Below are 20,084 nucleotides of genomic sequence, written 5' to 3' on the forward strand. Positions count from 1 at the left end.
AAAATAGAGTAGGTTTTATTCTGTATTGCTTATATTTCTGCCCTGAGGATACTGTCTTAATTTTATTCAAAGGAGTTTGTGGCTATTATCTTTGTGGTACTTCAGTTAATTCGGCAGGACTTGCTTAATACTGCATTCTAATAATATTCACTTCTCACAGAGTAATTGGATGGGACTAGCTTTAATATTTGAGTCTCCACCAGATGCCAGGCATTGGGCAAGGTGCTTCCACAAAGTTATCTTGCCTGACTTGGAGTCAGTCAGTGAAATAATCTTCCCAGTCTTTTTACCCTGTGTGTCAGTCAAATTGCACTGTATCCTCAGCCATTCCCAGCTCCCCTGAAGATGTCTTCATGCCCTTCCAGGAAGCAAGGCTCCAGCACAGCTGCTGCCTTGTGGTGCCAATACCTGAATCCCTAAGAACATACTTCTCACTTGGGGATCAAATTCCAAGTGTTGTTCATTACTGAGAAAAAGGAAGCAGTCGTCACGTTTAGACCTAAATTCGTAAGTGAGGCGTCTCTGGGCTGGCCTGGAGCAGGGGTATATAAAAAGATTGATTCTCAAGGTAATGAAGATACAACTGAAAAAAAATTCCCTCCACTGTTGATGGTTCATTTATTCTCTTATTTGCTAGGAGCTCTTACAAGCCAGGTTGTCAGAATACCAGTAATGTTATATGAACCTTCCGTTGTAATTAGCAGTCTCATGGTGATGAGAAGAATTGAGATTTCCTGTTTGTCCTAGGATGAGAGAAGTTTTGGAAAACACGGGTTGTGTTTATGTGAAATGAAATGTTTGGGTAAATGCAACTTGTTGCCATTCTACGTCACATCTGGTCTTGTGTGACAAATCTGTCTAAATGTGTGATATTCATACTGTCACAATACTGACTTATTTAATCTGATTGTTTAAAATCTGTTTTAAGCAGAGTCTCAGTCCAATCACTCCAATCAGTCTGATAGTGGAGTGTCTGACACGCAGCCGGCGGGACACATCCGTTCCCAGAGCATCGTGAGCTCCATCTTCTCCGAGGCCTGGAAACGAGGCACACAGCTGGAAGAGTCCAGCAAGGTAACGCGCGGGGTCAGGCTCCGGGGGAGGGCTGTCGGTCCAGGGGTGTAGTTTGCTGCTCTTTCCTTCCTTTATTAGGAATCTTTGCTGGCCTTATTTCAGTATTCTTTCTTTGCCTTCTCCTCAGAAATGGGTATTTGTGAATTGGCTCTGATGATCTCAAAAGAACTAGCAGTTTTACCAGTGGCCCAGAATTTTAAGAAATAACAATTTCCTCCTTTCCACCCTTAATTAATTTGGATGGAGCAACAGCCTGTAGTGCCAATGCCCTTATTTTGTTCCATAGAAGCTGCTAATGATTATTTCTTTATTTGTTTTTAATTTATTCAGACTCATTTTTTTAATTGTCTTTTGTGGCACTTCTCTGCACATTGATGAATTTTCTCAAGACTAAATTCCAATTAATCCCCTTAAAATTTTGGATCCCTGAGGCTTTGCTTAGAAAGTTGTTCAGTGACACTGAAGGACGAGTATAATTATTGCAAGACTGTTTAGAAAAATAGAGAGGTTCTTTAGCCCGGTTGAAAGACACCGTATCAAACTGAACTTCAGGAGGGTGGAGGAGGCATTAGTAGCCCAGTGTGGGGGGTAGAACATGTTCTCTTAGAAATAAATATCGGAGAATTGGTTCTAATGACCTAAAGTCTCAAGACACTGACAGTTTATAACTCCCTTATCAGAGGCTCAGACTCTGAAGAAATAATCCTCTCTCCTTTCGCGTGCCTGAGCAATTTGAACGGAGCAGCGCCATCTGGTGCTGATATTGCATATATGTTGTGGAGCGGCAGGGTTCACACAATTCAGATACCTAAAGAGCCCTTTACCTTACTAAATTTTTAATAGTGGTATCCATGTGCATTTTAAATTAGGAGGAAGGCTAAGGAAAGCAAAGGTGCGAATGGTCCGGGATGAAGCAGTGCAGTCCGTCATTGCGTTAGTTTCAAAAAGAGCGCAAACCCTGCCCCACAGCAGTGACGATGTGTCTGAGTCTTGACCCACTGTGTGTTTCTTCTCCTGTTACCTCAGTCTCAGGTGCCAAATGAGAAGGCCCGCACAGCTAAGGTCTGCACCCCTGCAGCAGCCAAGACAGGGTCAAGTTAAGGTCGGGGGCTGTTCTTTGGAAACATGTTAACCTGGGTGACTCCTGTAACGAACTCCTGCACACTAATGCTTTTATTTTGATGTGCCATTTTTAAAGGAACATGTGAGTGTCCTGATGGGCCTTAGAACTCAGCCCTATAATGAGCCTTCTAGTCTACTAACCTCAGCATTCTTGATATTAATTAGATGTCATTTCAAGTTGTTTATCTTGGATCCTCACGGTTTGTTCAAAGAGCCTAAGAGGTGTACTCAAAATTATTAAGCCAAAGGCCCTTCGTTTGCTCTTTCAAAAAGTACTTGAGCCACTTTCATGCATGAGCAGCTCCATGAAATAGATGACCAGATGTGGTGGTTTGGGCAGTGCTAAGAGGTGCCCAGATGTGCTGGTCAGCTAGTTGCTGGCAAACTCTAGCTCCTGTTTCTTAATACATTTCTTTTACTCTAGCCTTCCAAAGTTTCCTCTCATTCTCTTCTGGCTTTTTCTATATGATATTTTTATGATCTTTTGCTGTAATGTTTATGAAGCATTTCTTTATGTATTTTCCAGTAAAACAAATGTAAAGAATACCCCTCTTTTACCTGCATTGCTGGACTTCTGTGCATGTTGGATGCAAGTGTCTCACACGAACACGAGTGTGTGTGTCAAGCTCATTCATTCCTGTGTGACTGTGCACGCCTGCTGAACATTCTCATACTCTCACGTGTTCGCTCACTAGCATCAAAAAGCCATCCTCATTCTTCTGGAGGCCCTCCAGCAGCACTCCTAAACCCAGTTTTGGCATCTGCTTGATGTGGATGCAGTCATGGACTGAAAGGTGAACTCCAGCCATCACATCTCCCTTTGCCAGAGTCTGGGGGGCGGTCCCTGGGCAGAGGCCCTCCCACCAAGGGCTCACACTGGCATTCCCAGCAGGGTGTGTGAAAGCCAGGGGTCAGACAGCCGGTCACCATCCAGACAGCTTTTGCAGGAGGAAGTTTTTCCCAGTTTGCTAGGCAGTCTGGCTATTTGAGAGGACTCTTGGGTAAACCAATTTTTCTGTACCCTCATTGCCCAAGGAGTCAGGTTTTAGCCTTCCTGACATTGTCCATCTTTATGATCACCAAGTGCTGCATCCTTTCATGCATGTATCTGATTCCTTGCTTTTTACTTTGGCAGTCAAAGCTTACCTCTATAACTGTTTTGTTTGTTGTGTTTTGTCTCTCCCAACCTCCCTTTTATACTCCTTTTAGGCGAGAATGGAGTCTATGAATCGACCCTACACTTCACTCATGCCCCCTCTATCCCCACAGCCTAAACTAGTGACCCCCTACACTGCCTCACAGCCCTCGCCGCCCCTACCGCCCCCCCCACCGCCCCCTCCTCCTCCACCCCCACCGCCTCCACCCCCGCCCCCGCCCCTGCCCAGCCAGTCTGCGCCTTCCGCGGGCTCCACGGCCACGATGTTCGTCAAGTACAGCACAATAACCAGGCTGCAGAACGCCTCTCAGCTTTCAGGGCCCCTGTTTAAGCCTCCCCCGCCCTCAGTGATGCAGCCTCTGTCCTCCACCTCACAGTCAGTGAAGCCTCAGATCCTGGTACCCCCCAGCGGAGTTGTCCCCCCACCGCCTCCCCCTCCCCCACCCCCTACCCCTGGCTCGGCTATGGCCCAGCTGAAACCCGCCCCCTGCGCCCCTTCCCTTCCGCAGTTCAGCCCCCCACCGCCTCCACTGAAGATCCATCATGTTCAGCACGTCACTCAAACAGCTCCTTCAGCACCCCCTCCACCTCCTCCCATCCCCGCACCCCTCCCTCCTCAAGCTCCCCCCAAACCCCTTGTGACCTTGCCCCCACCAGTCAGCACCAAGACTGTGCCACCCGCCGTGACACAGGCTGTGCCACCTACACCTCCTCCTCCAGTCCCCCCAGCAAAAAAGCAGCCAGCTTTTCCTGTTTCTCACGTTCCACCCTCTCCCCCTGCTCTTCCTGGTCCAGTTCCCCCGCCCACGTTACCCAAGCAACAGAGCTTCTGTGTAAAACCACCTTCCTCTCCGCTGTCTCCGGTGCCCTCCATGGTGAAGCAGCTAGCCAGCCAGTTTCCGCCCCCTCCAACCCCTCCTCCCTTGGAGGCGCAGCCCTTAAAGCCCGCCTCAGCCACTGTCACCCCACAGTCCCCCCCTGCTGTGAAAGCGAAACCCAAGTGGCAGCCCAGCTCCATCCCTGTCCCTTCCCCGGACTTCCCTCCTCCTCCTCCCGAGAGCAGCCTGGTGTTTCCTCCTCCTCCTCCTCCTCCACTACCACCCACCCCAGTCCCACCACCACCGCCAGCCACACCCACAGCTGCTCCCGCCCCAGACAAAGGTGGATCTCCGGGCAAAAAGACCAGTAAGACGTCCAGCCCTGGGGGGAAGAAACCTCCTCCAACCCCACAGCGGAACTCCAGCATTAAGTCCAGCAGTTGTGCAGAGCACCCTGAGCCCAAGAGACCTTCCGTAGACAGTCTAGTCAGCAAGTTTGCATCGCCAGCAGAACCCTCGGGGTCTCCCAGCAAGGAGACCCCACCACCTCCTGCAGCGCCCCCTAAACCTGGAAAACTAAATCTTTCCGGAGTTAACCTTCCCGGAGTTCTCCAACACGGGTGTGTGTCAGCAAAAGCGCCTGTTCCACTGAGTGGGCGTGGAAAGGACTCCGTGGTAGAATTTCCTTCTCCTCCATCCGATTCTGACTTTCCACCCCCTCCACCTGAGATAGAGCTTCCTCTGCCCCCCGTAGAGATTCCAGCAGTATTCTCGGGAAGCACCTCTCCCAAAGTGGCAGTTGTTAATCCTCAACCACAGTCCTGGTCCAAAGCGTCCGTGAAGAAGGCCCCTCCGCCCACGCGACCCAAACGAAATGATAGCACCCGCCTCACTCAAGCCGAGATCTCTGAGCAGCCAGCAATGGCCACAGTTGTGCCGCAAGTGCCCACCTCTCCCAAATCCAGCCTTAGCGTCCAGCCTGGATTCCTGGCCGACCTCAACAGGACACTGCAGCGGAAGTCCATCACCCGGCATGGCTCGCTCTCCTCCCGCGTGTCCAGAGCAGAACCCACAGCCACGATGGATGATATGGCATTGCCCCCGCCACCCCCCGAACTGCTTTCTGACCAGCAGAAGGCCGGGTATGGAGGCAGTCACATATCAGGCTATGCAACATTGCGGAGAGGACCGCCTCCTGCTCCCCCTAAAAGAGACCAGAACACCAAGCTCTCCAGAGATTGGTAGCTGCCAGAGGACTTTTATTTTCGTGGGATCTGTAATCAGTTCTACAATCAGCTCACCTGATCATCTATGAATTCAGGTGTTCAGAGCCTCCTGGTATGATGTTGTTATTCAGGTAGCGTTAGCTGTGTGTGTGTGTGCATACATTGTGTACACACATAGCTGTGCATATATAGATTGTGTGTGTATATATGTATACATACAAGTATATGTATATATATAGCTGAAAGTGATTCTATTTATTCCTTTTCTCTCCTAATCTGAAAATGGGTTTTGTGTATTTTGGGTGGCAGAGGCATGGAAGGGAACGTGTGTCCTGTCCCTTATGATTTCTATTATCTATCATGTGGCTTGGACCAAAAACTTACTTAGAAGGTATTTTATAAAAGTCCATGTGCGGCCTATCTGTGCATGCTGTGTATTATATATTAAGAATAGATGTATAATGTGCTATTTCTCAGTTTGAGAAGACAGCCAGAATGTTTGGTGTAGAGGGGCTTTTGTGTTTGTTTTTTCCCCAGTTGACTAAAGTTAGAACTGCTTGACTGACACTTCATTACTATACACAAAGGGGCACTTTATTCAGGAAAACCTCTCAGCTTCATAGAAGGGGTAATAGTGCAGTATGGGGGAATTTTCACACACACTATCTGTACATGATTGTGCATAGAAAGTAAATACACGGTGTAACTAAACCATTCTAGTTGCAGTACTGGTGCAACGATGCCACCCGAGTCTAGGACGTGGTCTGTCGCAGGTAAGCTCTTCGCCTGTAATACATGGATAATTTAGTACTATAATCCTGGATAGTTTTTTGTACTGTTGGAATCCTTTTCTTGAGCTTGTGAAGCTTCAAGTTTGGCTTCATGTTTCTTGCTTTGATTTATTGTAAGAGAATATCTGACACAATACCCTTGGAATGCTCTGTCCCAGTTATGTCTCTGGGTCACCAGTTACCTTCCTATAGTGTGTGCCGTAGGTAGATGTTGTGTTAGGTGTCTGTGGACAATTGCTGTATCAAATATACACATCCTCTGCCCAATATGTTGCATCATTATGAAAAACTAAATCACCTTCTCAAATGCATTTTTGTGTATTGCTCTCTAGAAGGATGGGTGATTAGAAAATAGAACAAAACTGGCCCCGTGCAGCTGTCATTAATCAGACTGTGGATTGTAATGTGAAATACAAAGAATTCATTTAAATGTGGGACTGTCATAGAGGGAGGGGGGAAAAATAAATGAGCTTTTTGACAATTTCTTCCCTAGCTACTGCAGCACACTAGGGTCCTTGCTGCTTGTAGCCTGGTTGTAGAGTTTGTCCAGGTTACCAGGTGTTCTGATGGCATAGTGTAGTCCAGGTACAGTAAGTGACATTACATATTATGCATATGCAGTTTGGTGTAACATGGAATCATTGCTCTAATGACACACTCTTAATTCTGTATGCCTCACACTATACTTTTATATGCTTTTTTTTTCCCCTGTGAATTTTCCTTGGTATATGAGAGAAATGTGTGTTGTTTCATCAATGTGTGATGATAAATTGACTGTTAGGATCAAATGCAATCTCAGAGCTGCTCTTAAAGCAGAGAATAAAAACTAGCCTCCCTAGCAATGATAAACGAGCACGCCTTGTAATGAAAAGTCTGTGCCTGTTGTGAATAGGGATTACCAGTGTGAACTGCAAAAACCTTTGACACAATCCCCTAAGGAAAAAATGATGCCAGTACAGTGGGGCAGAGAAAGCAAATAATTCAAGAATAAACAAATCTGTACTGTGTACACAAGATTTCCTTGTAACTCACTCTCCAAGAAAGTACTGCATCATAAAGGGAGACCAAGTGGCACCCCCTCGCCCGCCCATTGTCACATCTCCAGGAGTCTGTTCAGTATTCTCATGTGGTTTTAGAGCAATAAGAACATAGACCATTGTGCATTTTGTTAAAGCCCTGCTTCTTTAAAAGATACATTTTGGATCTTTTCAATTGATCACAAAGTTGTGTGTGCTTGATCTCACGCTTAGGAAGTGACCTTTAACACATCTGCATTGTTAATTTAAGCACGCACAGCAATTTGGGTCACAGTTGAGTACAGATTGCCAAGCTCCGCCGTGACTCATGAGTGAAGTGATTTCCCGTAGTCTTCTGCCTGCAGCTTTGTATTCTGAGGATCACCCTTACTTGTCGGTAAAGGGTTATTAAGAACACGAATCCAGTGGTAAGAGTATTCATCACTAGGGCTTTTCGTCGTGGTGGTGGTGTTTTTTAATATAAAGATGGACAACTTCAACTTTCCCTAAGTGGAAAAAAACAGTAATTTGCCCCCAATCTTCCTTCACTCCTGATTTGAGCCCTAAGATACAGCCTTTTTTTTTCCAGTGTGGGATTTCCTGGGACTTCTTGCTTGTGCCAGTCCCGATGATAGCCATTCCTGAACTGCTGCTTCTAGTGTATCATTTTCCTGAGACAGCAGACATCCTTTACAACAACTAGGAACACCAAGAAAAGAGCAAGGCCAGAGGAGGAACTGTTACCATTTTTTCAGCCCAATCCAGGCTTGTCTACAGCAAGCTGTTTCCCTTCACATTTCTCCAAAGACCAAAATGCTATTACTCAGCTTTTTCCTCCTTTGTGTGAAACAACTGAATCAAAAAAACCAAAACAGTACTTTAGATATCCTTCTAGTGTTTCACTCCCTAGTGGTTTTTTTTTTTTTTTCAAATTATACTTTTGTTGGGATGTGGTTTTATTTTTATGGGGGATTTGTTTTTTCCTCTGGTGTGTTCCTGAGGAACACCCGCCGCCAGCTGACACTATGGTACTGTGCCTTCTTTTACTGCCTTCTGCTCAGCAGCTTAACTCAGCACAGCTGCTTCAGGTCAAAGAAGAAAATCTTGACAGTTGGCTTGGCTGCACCAAAAAATGAGCAGAATGGGTGTACTCATTCTGCTACTGAGAGCAGTGCAAACAGGTGCCTGTTAAAGAGCTAGTGACCTGCTTAGTGGCACCCTTAACTTTTACACATACATTCAAAATTGGATTATCTTCTGCTTAAAGTTTTGGCACCAACTCTGAAGGGCAGTAGAGCCTGTTCTGTTAAAACAACTTCCATCAGGTTCACAATGTAAATTAACTCCTATAATTCTCTTGGAAAGTAACTTCTATAAGGTTTACAGGTACCCACCTAATTGTAAATTGGATTTTTAAAAAAATTTCTGGGGCTTTTTAAGATGACAAAGATTGCTGACTCTTTTGAACAGTTACAGGAAATGATTTGCATCAGAAACATCTCAGAGTAATGCAGACTTGCCGATGTTTTACGGCCTCTAGGATCGAGGTGCTCCTGCCCAGTGACGGCATATCCTGTTAAGGGCTGTGATCTGTCTTGGAAGTCCTCTCTCCACGTAAGTTTACTTGCTACTGAAACAGTCCTGTGTATCAAGAAAGTTCATCTAAATAGAATTGGGAGATCATGGGTAATAATTCCAGTAGAGGGACAACTCTGAGATTAAGATTAAGAGAAGCTGCTCTTCTGAGAGAACATAACTGCTAATAAGCTGGAGGAGAGAAAGCTCTGATTAGCCTGGACAAAATTTTAGGTAATGGTGGTATTGGTTTGATTTGACTGTCAGGTCACCAGCAGAACCCTTTCTCACCTTTTTTCCTCAGCTAAAAGCAATTCTAAGTTATATATGGTGATTTTAAACAAGTTAAAAAAAACTTTTCCTAGTTTTATACATTATTACCAAACTTTTTCATATACCTTCAGAGCTATAATTTTACAGCTGATGTAGTATCACAGATTTTAAATTTAGACCAGTTACACTTGTGGGACCCTGTGTGGTTATAGCTGTAATGACTTTCTTTAAATAAAATAGATTTAATAATTTGGATTTATACACTTGATAAGAGGACATCTGGTTTAAAAAAATCACCTTAGGTTGCAAGTACCTTTTGGCACTTGAGTTTTGTTTTATACACTTTACATGATTTGCATAAAACAAGTAATCCCTAACCCTATAGGAATACACGACCACTCATGAAGTTGAGATCTGATCCACGGAGAGGTCCAAGTGGTACAGCATTAAATATCCCACTACCTTTTAAGATTTACTTTCCTTTAAAACTTGAATAGAACATTGCTACTACCCCTTTACCAGTCTCCCTCAAACTAAACAAGTGCTCGGTTGTTAACTGTGACCTTGGAAGGTCTACTGTAAAAGAAATCTGAAATTTAGCTGTAGAATAAACTTGCTAAATAAAAATAAGAAAAACATAAGTATGTTGATACTTGATAAACACTTAAAGGAAATAATCTCCAACTGGTTTGCTCTTTGCTCGCTGAAGTAATAAACCACATAGAAGAGAAAACACTATATGCTATATAATCCCCAGTGCCTTGAACTCTTTTGGAGGAATAGCATTTAAAAAAAAAATCCAACAAGCAAACCTATAGGTGCTAATGAAAGAGAAGGAAGGTGTTTCTAGTTTGTGCACAGAAGTAACTGTCTCACAAGAGACGGCTTCATCTACCTAAACGGGATCTGGCTGCTTTCTACCAAAGACACTTAGAGAAGCGAGTCGAGTCAGGGTGATGGCAAATACTACATATTTAAAAGATGGCCAAGTTCAGAAGTGGATATGTTAATCACGGATGGCTATTAATACCAAGCTCATAAATGTTGAAGCCTCAACCTCTTCTTAGGCAGAACATGCTTGTGGCACTTAAAAAAGTCTGCATTTTGGGAATTGTCCATTGTTTGTTGAATTTATTGTAACCTAATACCAAAAACTGCCATTTTTCATGATTATCACCTCCTGTATTTTTCTCTCTACTTGTAAATAATTCCTCCTAGAAAATAAGCATTAACTGGAATGTTTCAAAGATTTTGCTTAATTTTATTATCAGCCACTAGTGAACTCCTTTTATAGAACTGTACATTTAAAATATCATTAGCTTGTGTTAAATGTTGTAAAAACATTGTTTACTGTTTTAAAGAAAAAGTGCACATTATATTTAACTGAGATTGCTAACTAACTCTCCTTCCATTTCCTTAAAAATGGAGTCAAGGCTCACACTGACATCTAGGCTGTGGGAGCTTTGCCATTAGTAGATACGATGTAGGAAAGTACCTTTATAAAGCATGAAAAAGAAGGCAAAAGGAACTGCATTATAAAGTGCCCGTCAGAGGACATTCTTCAGATGATTATGCACAGCTCGGTAAAGATGAAGTTACCATTTTTCTTTCAGCTTTGTTGATATTATTTCCTTCTGCTTAAATGTACACTCATTTCATTATGTGCCTTGCTCCTTGATTGTGCAGACCTATATATAGATATATATATATATGAGAGATCTATTCAGTACTACTGATGTTTTTGTTCTACTGCTGGATTAAGTTATTTTCCAAGTTACTCTTGCCAGTTACTGTCAGTAAAGTATTGTAATGGCTTAGGACAGTAGTACAGTCAGTGTAATTTTTCAGTTACGTGTTTTCATTATGTCAGCTTATCCAATCCTTAATAAAAAGAATACGTAGATTTCATTCATTCAAACATCGGGACTGTACTTGACTGTTCTTTGACCAGCACCGGTGAGAATCTGGTTTCGCTGTTCACACTGGGTTCCCCAAGGTAGACTGTGCAAGAAGCACATCAAGTGTGAAGGTAAATAAACTACAGTTTGATGTGTTCAGTTGGTTAACCTTTAACTTTTTTCTTTAAACAACGTACAACTTGGTATAAACTATTACAAAAAGGGATGCTTTTTGTTTCAAAGCCTTGTTATCACAAGTATGTGCTGGACTGCCATGTCAGGGTATGTATAAATGTGGATTTGAATGTACTTACAAATCATGTTATTTACTAAACTAGGGCAAAAAGAATAGAAGTTCTTTTTATATTAAAAGAACTCCATGTATTTGGAGAAAAGTGAACAAAACCTCAGGTTCACTTACAGCAAAAATTGGGATAGAAAGTAATTATTTAGAGCAACTGGCAAAGATCCTGACACATCTTAGAAGTTACCACCTTGGCAGAAATACATTCCTAAGGCACTTATTTTGTAGGATTTTATTTAGGCCAAGTTCTTAGTACACAGCAACAATTAATTCCAAGTACAATTTCAAAATTAAAAAGTGAATGTTCCCCCCGCATCTGGAGGTGGTTTAATGGCACACACAAGAAACATCACTGGCAACAGACTGCTCCCTCCAGTTTTCACTCATAACACCAACCCTCCCTCTGGGAGCAGAAGTACAACTGGCCAGATCGCAAATTGTTTACATTCTGTTTTGTAAACCATTTTGTTAAGAAAAAGATGCATGGACACAAAATATGATAAAAACTACTTTTCCATAGACTTCTGAAGGTGCAAAAGACATTTACATTTTAATGTGAAAATAAGCTTTTTGTCTTTTTTTTTTTTTTTTTTTTTTTTTTTTACAAAAAACCCCTCAAGGTTTAGCAAGGATCATTTATACACAGCTCGGCCCTATCAATTTTTTTTTTTTGAAAGAATTGTGAAATTCTCAAGAAATACGAACAAAGGTCAGCATAAAATAAACTTAAGGTAATGAGCGTAATGCCTCCACTGAAGAACTGTTTGTAAGGCTCTCTCAAATAAGGCTGTGCTGCGCTCCTTCCAGTGCTGAAATACTGTTGTATTTTAGCTACGTACACCTTATGGAAAAAACCATTTGTACTGAGTGTAGGCTTTTTTTTTTTTCCAAGAAGGGTTAAAATGAAGATTACTTTCACTAGCAAAGGATGCACTTAATACACTCCTTCAAACAACACCTTGAATAGTATTTATCAAAACATACAGCACAATTAAAAAAGACAGTTGTAGAATGACCAGGCATTGGGTCAGGAATTCTGCTGTTAACTAGCTGTAACTGAAAAGACACATCTAACCTCATCAGTAAAATGAGATTGAACTAAAATTTCTGAAATCTCATCTAGCTCTAAAATTTCTGATTCTAAGTAAATAGTGTGAGAGAAATCACCTTAACACCAATCAGGAGTTTCTGGCCAAAGTTCAGAAGTGAACAGATGGTAAGTCATAGAGAGCCCCATTCTTTTTCTTTTCCAAGACTTGGCAGCCACCTGGTAATTGCTCCATCAAACCCTTTTCAAAGAGAGATGGCCTTCAAGACATGCCACGCATGGAGAAAAGGCGGTTAAAAAAAAACAACCGTTCTTAATGGTGAAAGGTCACCTGCTAAAAGAAAATGGACACAGAAAGATAAAAGCAAACTACTATCATTTTGATGCCTCAGACAGGAAGGGCTTCAGTAGTCACCTCTGATCGACATGAGACCGCTGAGGAGCACGGCTGCGCTGCAGGGATCACCGTGAAGACGCGCCGCGCAGTCTGGCTGGGTGATCAGTAGCAGCAGGCGGGGAAAGGAAGGGAGGGATGAAAATGTCTCACCCAGTGACTTTTAGGAACACAGCAAAAGGAGTGGGGCCATTGCCAACCCTAAGGTACAACTAGCAGGTGCCTCTGAAGAAGACAAAGTAGCCAAATGATGGCAAATACTGAACAAGACATCTTAAAAGATTCACATGTATTCCAAACACAGGCTGAATCTCTCAAGTCTAGATTTTGACACATGGACACTTTTGGTTTTTAAGTTATTGCCTTGGCCAAAAGGTCAACTACAAGAAGTTGTATTTTCATCCACCGCTCTATGGCCTTTCAAATAGTAATACTTAAAGGGGGCAGAGGGGAATGGGGTGACTTAAGGGTTGAGTCTACTCCCCTTTTCCTTTAAAAAAATAAAGGAACAAGTCAAAAAGGAAACACTCCAGGAGAGGGGAAAAAATCTCTCCCACTAGATTCCCTCTATCCTGGTAAAGTGGTTGCTTTCTGGTCAGCAGATTTAGACCCAGATCATCTTTGCCACAAAATTACATAGGATGTAAGATTTCTGCATTCATTTAGAACTCCTACTACCAACCATCTTATAGTTTATAAAAAGATAAATGGGGGAAACTTACGATAAAGCAAATATTACCCTCACAGACTATTAATAGCATGCAATCTATGAAATATTACATACATTAAAAGTCTCCAATGACTTTAGGCCTGGCCCATCATTACATAGCATCCTTCCAAAACAATATACAGAATTCAAAACTGTACAAAAATTTTAAATATGCAGAAAATCCAACAGGTTGTTGCTTTTAAAGCAAATCACACACGTTAGTATTAAAACATGTAGGAAGAATCAGCTGACCTATGGATGCCCCCGCTGCAGGTCTTCGGTAGGAAGGACTTCACTAATGTCTTCTCTGCTCCCCAGTCCAGCAAGGGTCCAACAGGCAAGCTGACCACCAAATCTTTTTGCACAGTTGTCTTCTGGGCTTCTGTCGGTGTGAGCTGTGGGAACTATTTGTTGGATTTCAAAATACCCTCTACCTTAGTAAGCAACTAAGCTTTCTCAGCCAAAAGCTATTTAAATAACTTTGAACATCTAGTTTCAAAACAGTTTTCCTAGTTCTACCCCAACACTAAGAAGAGTTTACCCTCTCCATGTGTGGTCTTGGTTGGGTCCATAATGAAGCTGAAGGCTCAGAGGACACTCAGGACCATTACTTTGAAGGAAGACAGGGAACAGAGTGTCAAGATAATCTAACAAAGTGTGAAGTGCCATGTGTCCTGGAGGCAAGATAATGAGAACTAAATTCAAAGTGTTGGAGAAATCTAAAGCAAACTAGCTAACTTGCAGTGTGTGGGGGGAGGTGAGGGGGGAAACCTGCAACTTTAAAAGTCTTGATAAGGAAACGCTATATCTTGAGTCTCAGTTAAATGGTGTGCTGGGATCACAGACTCCCAAGTGAAATACTAACGTCTGCCTACGTCATGGGAACTCCCTCACACCTACTACACCTGTTCGTTTCCTCCATCTGCACCACCTGTCCTGGGCCAGGCCCATGTCTGAGGTACGTGCAGCTACTGCTTCTCAGCTTTCGCCCACTGGGAAGTCACCTGGCAAAGGTGTCATCTCCTGGCCATGTCACTGGGACTGGGAAGAACCCATGGCGGCTCTGGCCTGTGAGCTGGCTCGTCACAGTATTCACCTGCTGAGCAGCAAGGCCTCCTGGACTTTTTTCAGTATCTCTTATACTGATTACAGAAGAGATGACTAAAACCATCTGCCTTCCAAACTCCACTGGATTTGAAGCTATAATTGTGCAGATGGGGAAAAAAAAACAAACTTGGATAAGTATTTGGCATTATGCCTCTTATCCCACTATACTTAGTCAGAAATAAGGTTCAAATTTTTACCAAGAGCATCTACTTAAAAGGCCAATCATACAAAATCAGAGGAGTATTTATCTTCTAAGTTGTGAGTAAACAACTCGGCAGTGGCTGGTATTTGCCATTAATAACATTCAGAGAGCACAGTAGCAAGCCTTTTATTCCCAGTGACTCAAGAGATTTGAAAATAGCTATTTTCCCCAAAAAGAATGTTTTTCTAAATAGAGAAAGAAGTAAAGAAATAGTTGGTCTGACCTCTAAAATCCTCCTCCTCAAAAGAGCACCTAAGGCAAGTGTTCAGGACGCCCGAGCAGAGCGCTGCTGCAGCTCCGCCTCCTCAGACCCCAGGCAGCTGCATGTATGCCTTCACACAGCCGCCGCAGCCCGTGAAGCCATGCCACGCACGTGGCGACACCGGCCAAGGGTGGCAGTGCAGTCTCATGCAGCAGCAGCACATCAGAATCAAACCGGCAGGCGTTACCCAGCCTCAGAATGTCTGGAGACTCATCTCATCCTCCTCAATCTACAGACTGAGAAACATGAAGGGACGCAAGTCAACTCAGCATTAACTCACCTGGTGCACTCGAGTGCAAGAGAATACAGGGTTTACAGTGTTGAAGAGGAAATAAGCCGTCTGAAACAACTATAAAAATGCTTATGTATGGTATTTAAATACTGGTTCCCTCCTCCTCAGACAAGTGGGAGAAAGTGTGGGGCTGGGGTACACACTAGGCCACGAGGCTAACCTTGCGCACGGACGCTGAAGAACAGCCAATGCCACAGACTCTGCAGGAGGAGAAATCCCAAGAGTGTACAGTATTCCTGAGAAAAATCCCAGATTTTTTTTTCCTGAAATCAGTCTTAACCTGATTTATTTTACATAGTTATGCTGTTATACCTCTGATATAGTCAGAAACGGTCACTTTATTTCAATCCAAACAGCTCAGGCATAGTAAAGTGATGGCAGAAAGATCCATTTGTTCAAACTCAGCTAGCTTATTTAATACTGAGGGATAAACCAAAAAAAAAAAAAAAAAAGTAGGTTTTGTCCTTTGTATCCTTCATTCATTTCACTGGAGAGGAATCCCCAGGGCCTTTTGATATTGGGAAGACCTGGCTATTCCTGTGAGGGACACACGGCCCTGCTGAGCTTTATTCAGAATAATGCATGATAGACTCCACGTAATTGCCAGGAAAGAGCCCGGTCACTCCATTCATAACTCCCTCATACCAACCGTCGTCATTCTTCTTGATGACATAAATAATGGCTCCTTCCTGAAAGGACAGCTCATCTTCCTTGTCTTTTGTATAATCATAAATTGCCACAACTAGAGGGGGGAAAAAAAGGATATGAAAAAGAAGAATAACCTTCCTAGAAAGGCAGAACCAAATAAATGAATAGCCCTCTTTTCCTAACTTCCACAGCACTTCAAACATAGTGATTTTCTAAACACAGACCAAAAACTAGTTTTTGTTTCTAATACCCAGTCCTCTATGATGGAGTCCCACCTTAGGGAGTTAGGTTCAAAACTGTATAAATGACGAAAAATCATATTTAGTTCAACTTACCCTTCAACAGTCTCAACGAAGAGATACACACAATTCCAGAATAGGGAAAGATGGCTAGTTCTTCAGTTGAGCTTGTGGTAAAGCACCATATTGTGCAAAAACACGTATCTTTAAACATGAGAATTATACTAATGCAGTGAGATACACTAGGAGAGGCCAGTGAGAAAATGAGATAGACTAAGAGAATAGCAGAATTACATCTCCTTTCTCACACCTTCTAGAACCAGTGGCCAGTGCCTATTCACTAAAAATAGTGGCTCAACTCCCACAGGTTACATGTGTGAATGATGGTCTTTCAAAACACATCCTGCATGATGCCCCAATTTAACAAATCCACAATAACAGACTAAAAGTGGTAAGAAAACTGAGATACCTGTAAGCGCTCCTATGATTTTCATTACTTAAATAACTTGGTAACTGGGGCCTTTCAATGATTTCTGGGACAATCTCTGGTTCCTAAGTTACTGCACCTTCCTCAACAGTTTGGTTAAATTGCGATACCCTTTAACTTGCTCAAATCCACTTGAAGATTTATCTTTTTTATAAAAAGATTCTCTGTACCTTTATTACACTGCTCAGAATTGATTATACCTTCATCTTCACATAAAATAAATAAGAAACAGAAACCAAAACAGGGACTTTTGATATAATGCAACTTGCCCCAGTTACTTTGTGTTTCTGGTCTGCTTTAATAAAAATTCAATGGCTTTCTTAAACTCTGAATACTTGCCATTCTAGTGATCTAGGATGCCAGAAAATACTTCAGAGACGTAGGAAGAATTTAGTGTATTTCTCAAAATATAACCAAACACTTAAACAAATATAACTGACATAAAAACTTAACTATAAACGTAAGAGAATACAAGATATGTAGAGTATTTCCAGTCAATCTAGTATTTTTTAGCTCTTTTGAACTGATAACATTCTTGATGCTTACAGAAATGCAAATCCACTGAAAAGTAATTTACAGGAAAATATTCTCAAGTCCTGTTAGTTCTACCTTCTAAATCTCTCAAATCCAAACACTTTTCCCCATCACCACAGTCACTGCCCTAATCAATGTAGCAGTCTTTAAACTGGAATACACATTTTACTGGCTTACCTTAAGATTTTCTAAGCAGTATGAATGACATGATTTTTACAGAGTTTCTTTCTAGATCCTCAACTTGTATAAAGACTGCTTTCTAAATCTGACCTGCTTGTGATACCGTGAGTCATGCGTCAGTCATAAAAGTTCTCATTTCCTGTTTATCCTTCACCTACTTAAGGATAGTACGCCACTGTATTTTTGTTAAGCACAAAACACCTTGGGTGCCAAGGGGACAATTCAAAACTGGTGTGGTATTAAGAAAGAGAATCACTCCACTGACTAACCCAACCATTCTGCAGGTTAGGTGGCTCCCATTTTTTTACTTTTAACAACAGTTAAAGTAGACTTTAATGGGGTTTTCAGATAACACATCATATAAAACATGATTTTTAAAGAAAGAGCATTATATGATTTTTGGCAAATAACTCTGAAAGAGTTAAAAGAACTGAGTGACAGTGCTGCATGAACAATACTTCCATTTGCCATCTACTTATTTATGTGAACAAGGTTTTCAGCACCACTGCCTCAGTTGAGGCCCTCATCTCTTTCTTAGAAAAACATCCAACCTGCTCTTTCCAACTCCTATTTTTCTTTCGTTCTAAAGCATTCTACACTATTATCCAGTATCTTAACAAAATTAAGACGTAAGTATGTGGGAACTTATCATTAACCTGCCCAAAATCTACAATTTCCCTCTACCACCATTTTTAAAAAAGAAAAACATTCCAAACACCTCAGCCTAGTATTCAAGACCCCCCATCATCACTTACAAAGTCCTTCCCTTCCTGCTCTCCTAGCTCACCCACCCCTGCCTACAACCCCCACACCCCCCTGCACCCGACACCACTCACCATGCCCTTTCATTCAGGATCCCCTCTGCCTGGGTGGCTCTTCCCAGCTCTCTTCTCTGCCTTGAGAAATTCATACTCATTCAAGGCACATCATATATGCCATGTCCTCCAAGCAGCCTTCTGGACTCCCCAGATAGTGCCCATAGTGAATGGCACTATTCATTTTTTGACAGTCATTAATGGAGCATCCATTCTGACTTTTAGAGGCAAAATGATGAGTAGGACAAGGGGCTGTCAGTCTTGTGAGGACAGAAATGCTATCTGATAAATTACCACACATTGTTTATACTTCTACCAAGAAGTTATGACACTGAGCTGAAGAACACAAGAACAGAATGTTTGATAGAAGGAAGGGATATAAAATGGGCACTGACAAATAAGTCAGTGCTTGCCAGATCACTTAACGCTAGTAAACAACAGAGCCAAGACTCAGTCCCAGGTTGGCCAGGGCTCAAGCTTAGGACAATGTTAATAATGTGGGCTCGGGAGTTATGGCATCTAGTTCAAATCTCAGCTCTACCAATTACTAGTTTACAGAACATACTTAACTTTCCTGAGCTGCTTTTCACTCAACTGTATAATGGGAATTGTAATAGTGCTAGCACCTCAAAGTACTGTTACATTAAATAACACAACACAAATACACAGCCCAGACCCCTGTATATGGCAGACAGTCTATATAAATGTTAGCCTCTTTTCTTATCATTAATAACCATTGTGATACACTGTCCTTCCTGTAACACAAACATCTTCTGTTATATTCTGTAACATAAATTATTTTGAACGTCAACTTCCTTCTTTGCAAAATGGGAAGACTAACTGCCTTACATACGTAGTAAGTCTTCTATTATGCCAGGCACATAATAAATAAATGAAAATATCTGTTCTCTACCCAAGTTAAATCAAAATATTTACACATACAGATTATCTCCACTTGACTAGTATGGGCAGTAATCAAGGGTTAAGATAAACCTATCTGGTGGTTTTCAGCCTTGGAATTATCTGAGAAACTTTAAAGAATTCTGATGCCTGGGTCCCATGTACACAGATTCTGATTTAAGAGGTCTGGAAGTGCAGACATATCAGATACTCCCTAGGTGACCCTAATATGTAAGCATGGTTGAGAACCACGTCCTAAGTCTAAGATAACAAAATAAGACATTAGGCAAGAGCCTTCACATTTATGCACATTCAAACAAAAAGCAATCATAAGCTGAACACAGCTGGCTATTTTTGTTTTGCCAGAAGATTAAGGAGGAGCTTATGTGATTTTCAGGTTTTGAAAGATTTGAACTTAACAGAGATAAATCAAACTTTGAAACTATCTTAGGAAATAATTGAGGCACTTTGCTTTTAAATTTTAAAGAATTACTTGGACCGAAAACAAACTCTCTTACAAATCTTTCCAGATTTTTACAACATGTTCACTGAAGGGTAGATTTTTAACATGCAAATGAATCTTTTTATTGTGCTTGTTGCTTAAGGAATCACTGAGCTGGTTTTTTCAGCCCCTGAAAACTGTCATCATTATGCCCAGGACAGTGTTAAAATCAGCTAAGGAGTTTGTAAAACACGTCAATGTCCAAGGCCACACCCTAGTGTAGTACCCTGGGCTCTTTTTTTTTTCACCTTAAAAAGAGCTTTATTAAGGTGTAATTTAGACACAAAACACAATCACAAGTGTAGAATTCAGTGAGTTTTGACAAATGCATGCACCTGTATACAGGCCAAATTAACTACCACCACAATCATTATATAGAACAATGCCTATCACCTCAAAGTCCCCTATGGCCCTATGTAAATTCTCTCACCTGCCAGTATTCGTCCCCCAAAACCACTCATCGTCTGCAGTTCATTTAGATGGAATCATAAAGTATGAGTCTTTTGTGTCTG

General features: G+C 42.0%; 2 protein-coding genes across 34 annotated transcripts in view; one reads left to right on the plus strand and one right to left on the minus strand.

The window, feature by feature from the left end:
* Positions 1–10,969, plus strand: part of RAPH1 (Ras association (RalGDS/AF-6) and pleckstrin homology domains 1) — an 82,786-nt gene extending 71,817 nt beyond the window's left edge. The window contains exons 13-14 of the mRNA XM_064485066.1: positions 932–1,074; positions 3,406–10,969. Of these exons, the coding sequence (XP_064341136.1) occupies positions 932–1,074; positions 3,406–5,415 (2,153 nt within the window). The 3' untranslated portion in view covers positions 5,416–10,969. The remainder of the gene's footprint in view (positions 1–931; positions 1,075–3,405) is intronic.
* A 501-nt stretch (positions 10,970–11,470) lies between these two features.
* ABI2 (abl interactor 2) overlaps positions 11,471–20,084 on the minus strand; it is a 110,897-nt gene continuing 102,283 nt past the window's right edge. For 29 of the 33 annotated variants that reach the window (XM_064485075.1, XM_064485071.1, XM_064485081.1 and 26 more), the window contains one exon: positions 11,471–16,009. In XM_064485075.1, coding sequence (XP_064341145.1) covers positions 15,834–16,009 — 176 coding nt within the window. In that variant the 3' untranslated portion in view covers positions 11,471–15,833. The remainder of the gene's footprint in view (positions 16,010–20,084) is intronic. The other 4 variants (XM_064485092.1, XM_064485089.1, XM_064485091.1 and 1 more) reach the window with 1 other exon arrangement.

The sequence above is a fragment of the Camelus dromedarius genome, chromosome 4 (genome assembly GCF_036321535.1).
Source record: "Camelus dromedarius isolate mCamDro1 chromosome 4, mCamDro1.pat, whole genome shotgun sequence".
NCBI classification, from domain to species: Eukaryota; Metazoa; Chordata; class Mammalia; order Artiodactyla; family Camelidae; genus Camelus; species Camelus dromedarius.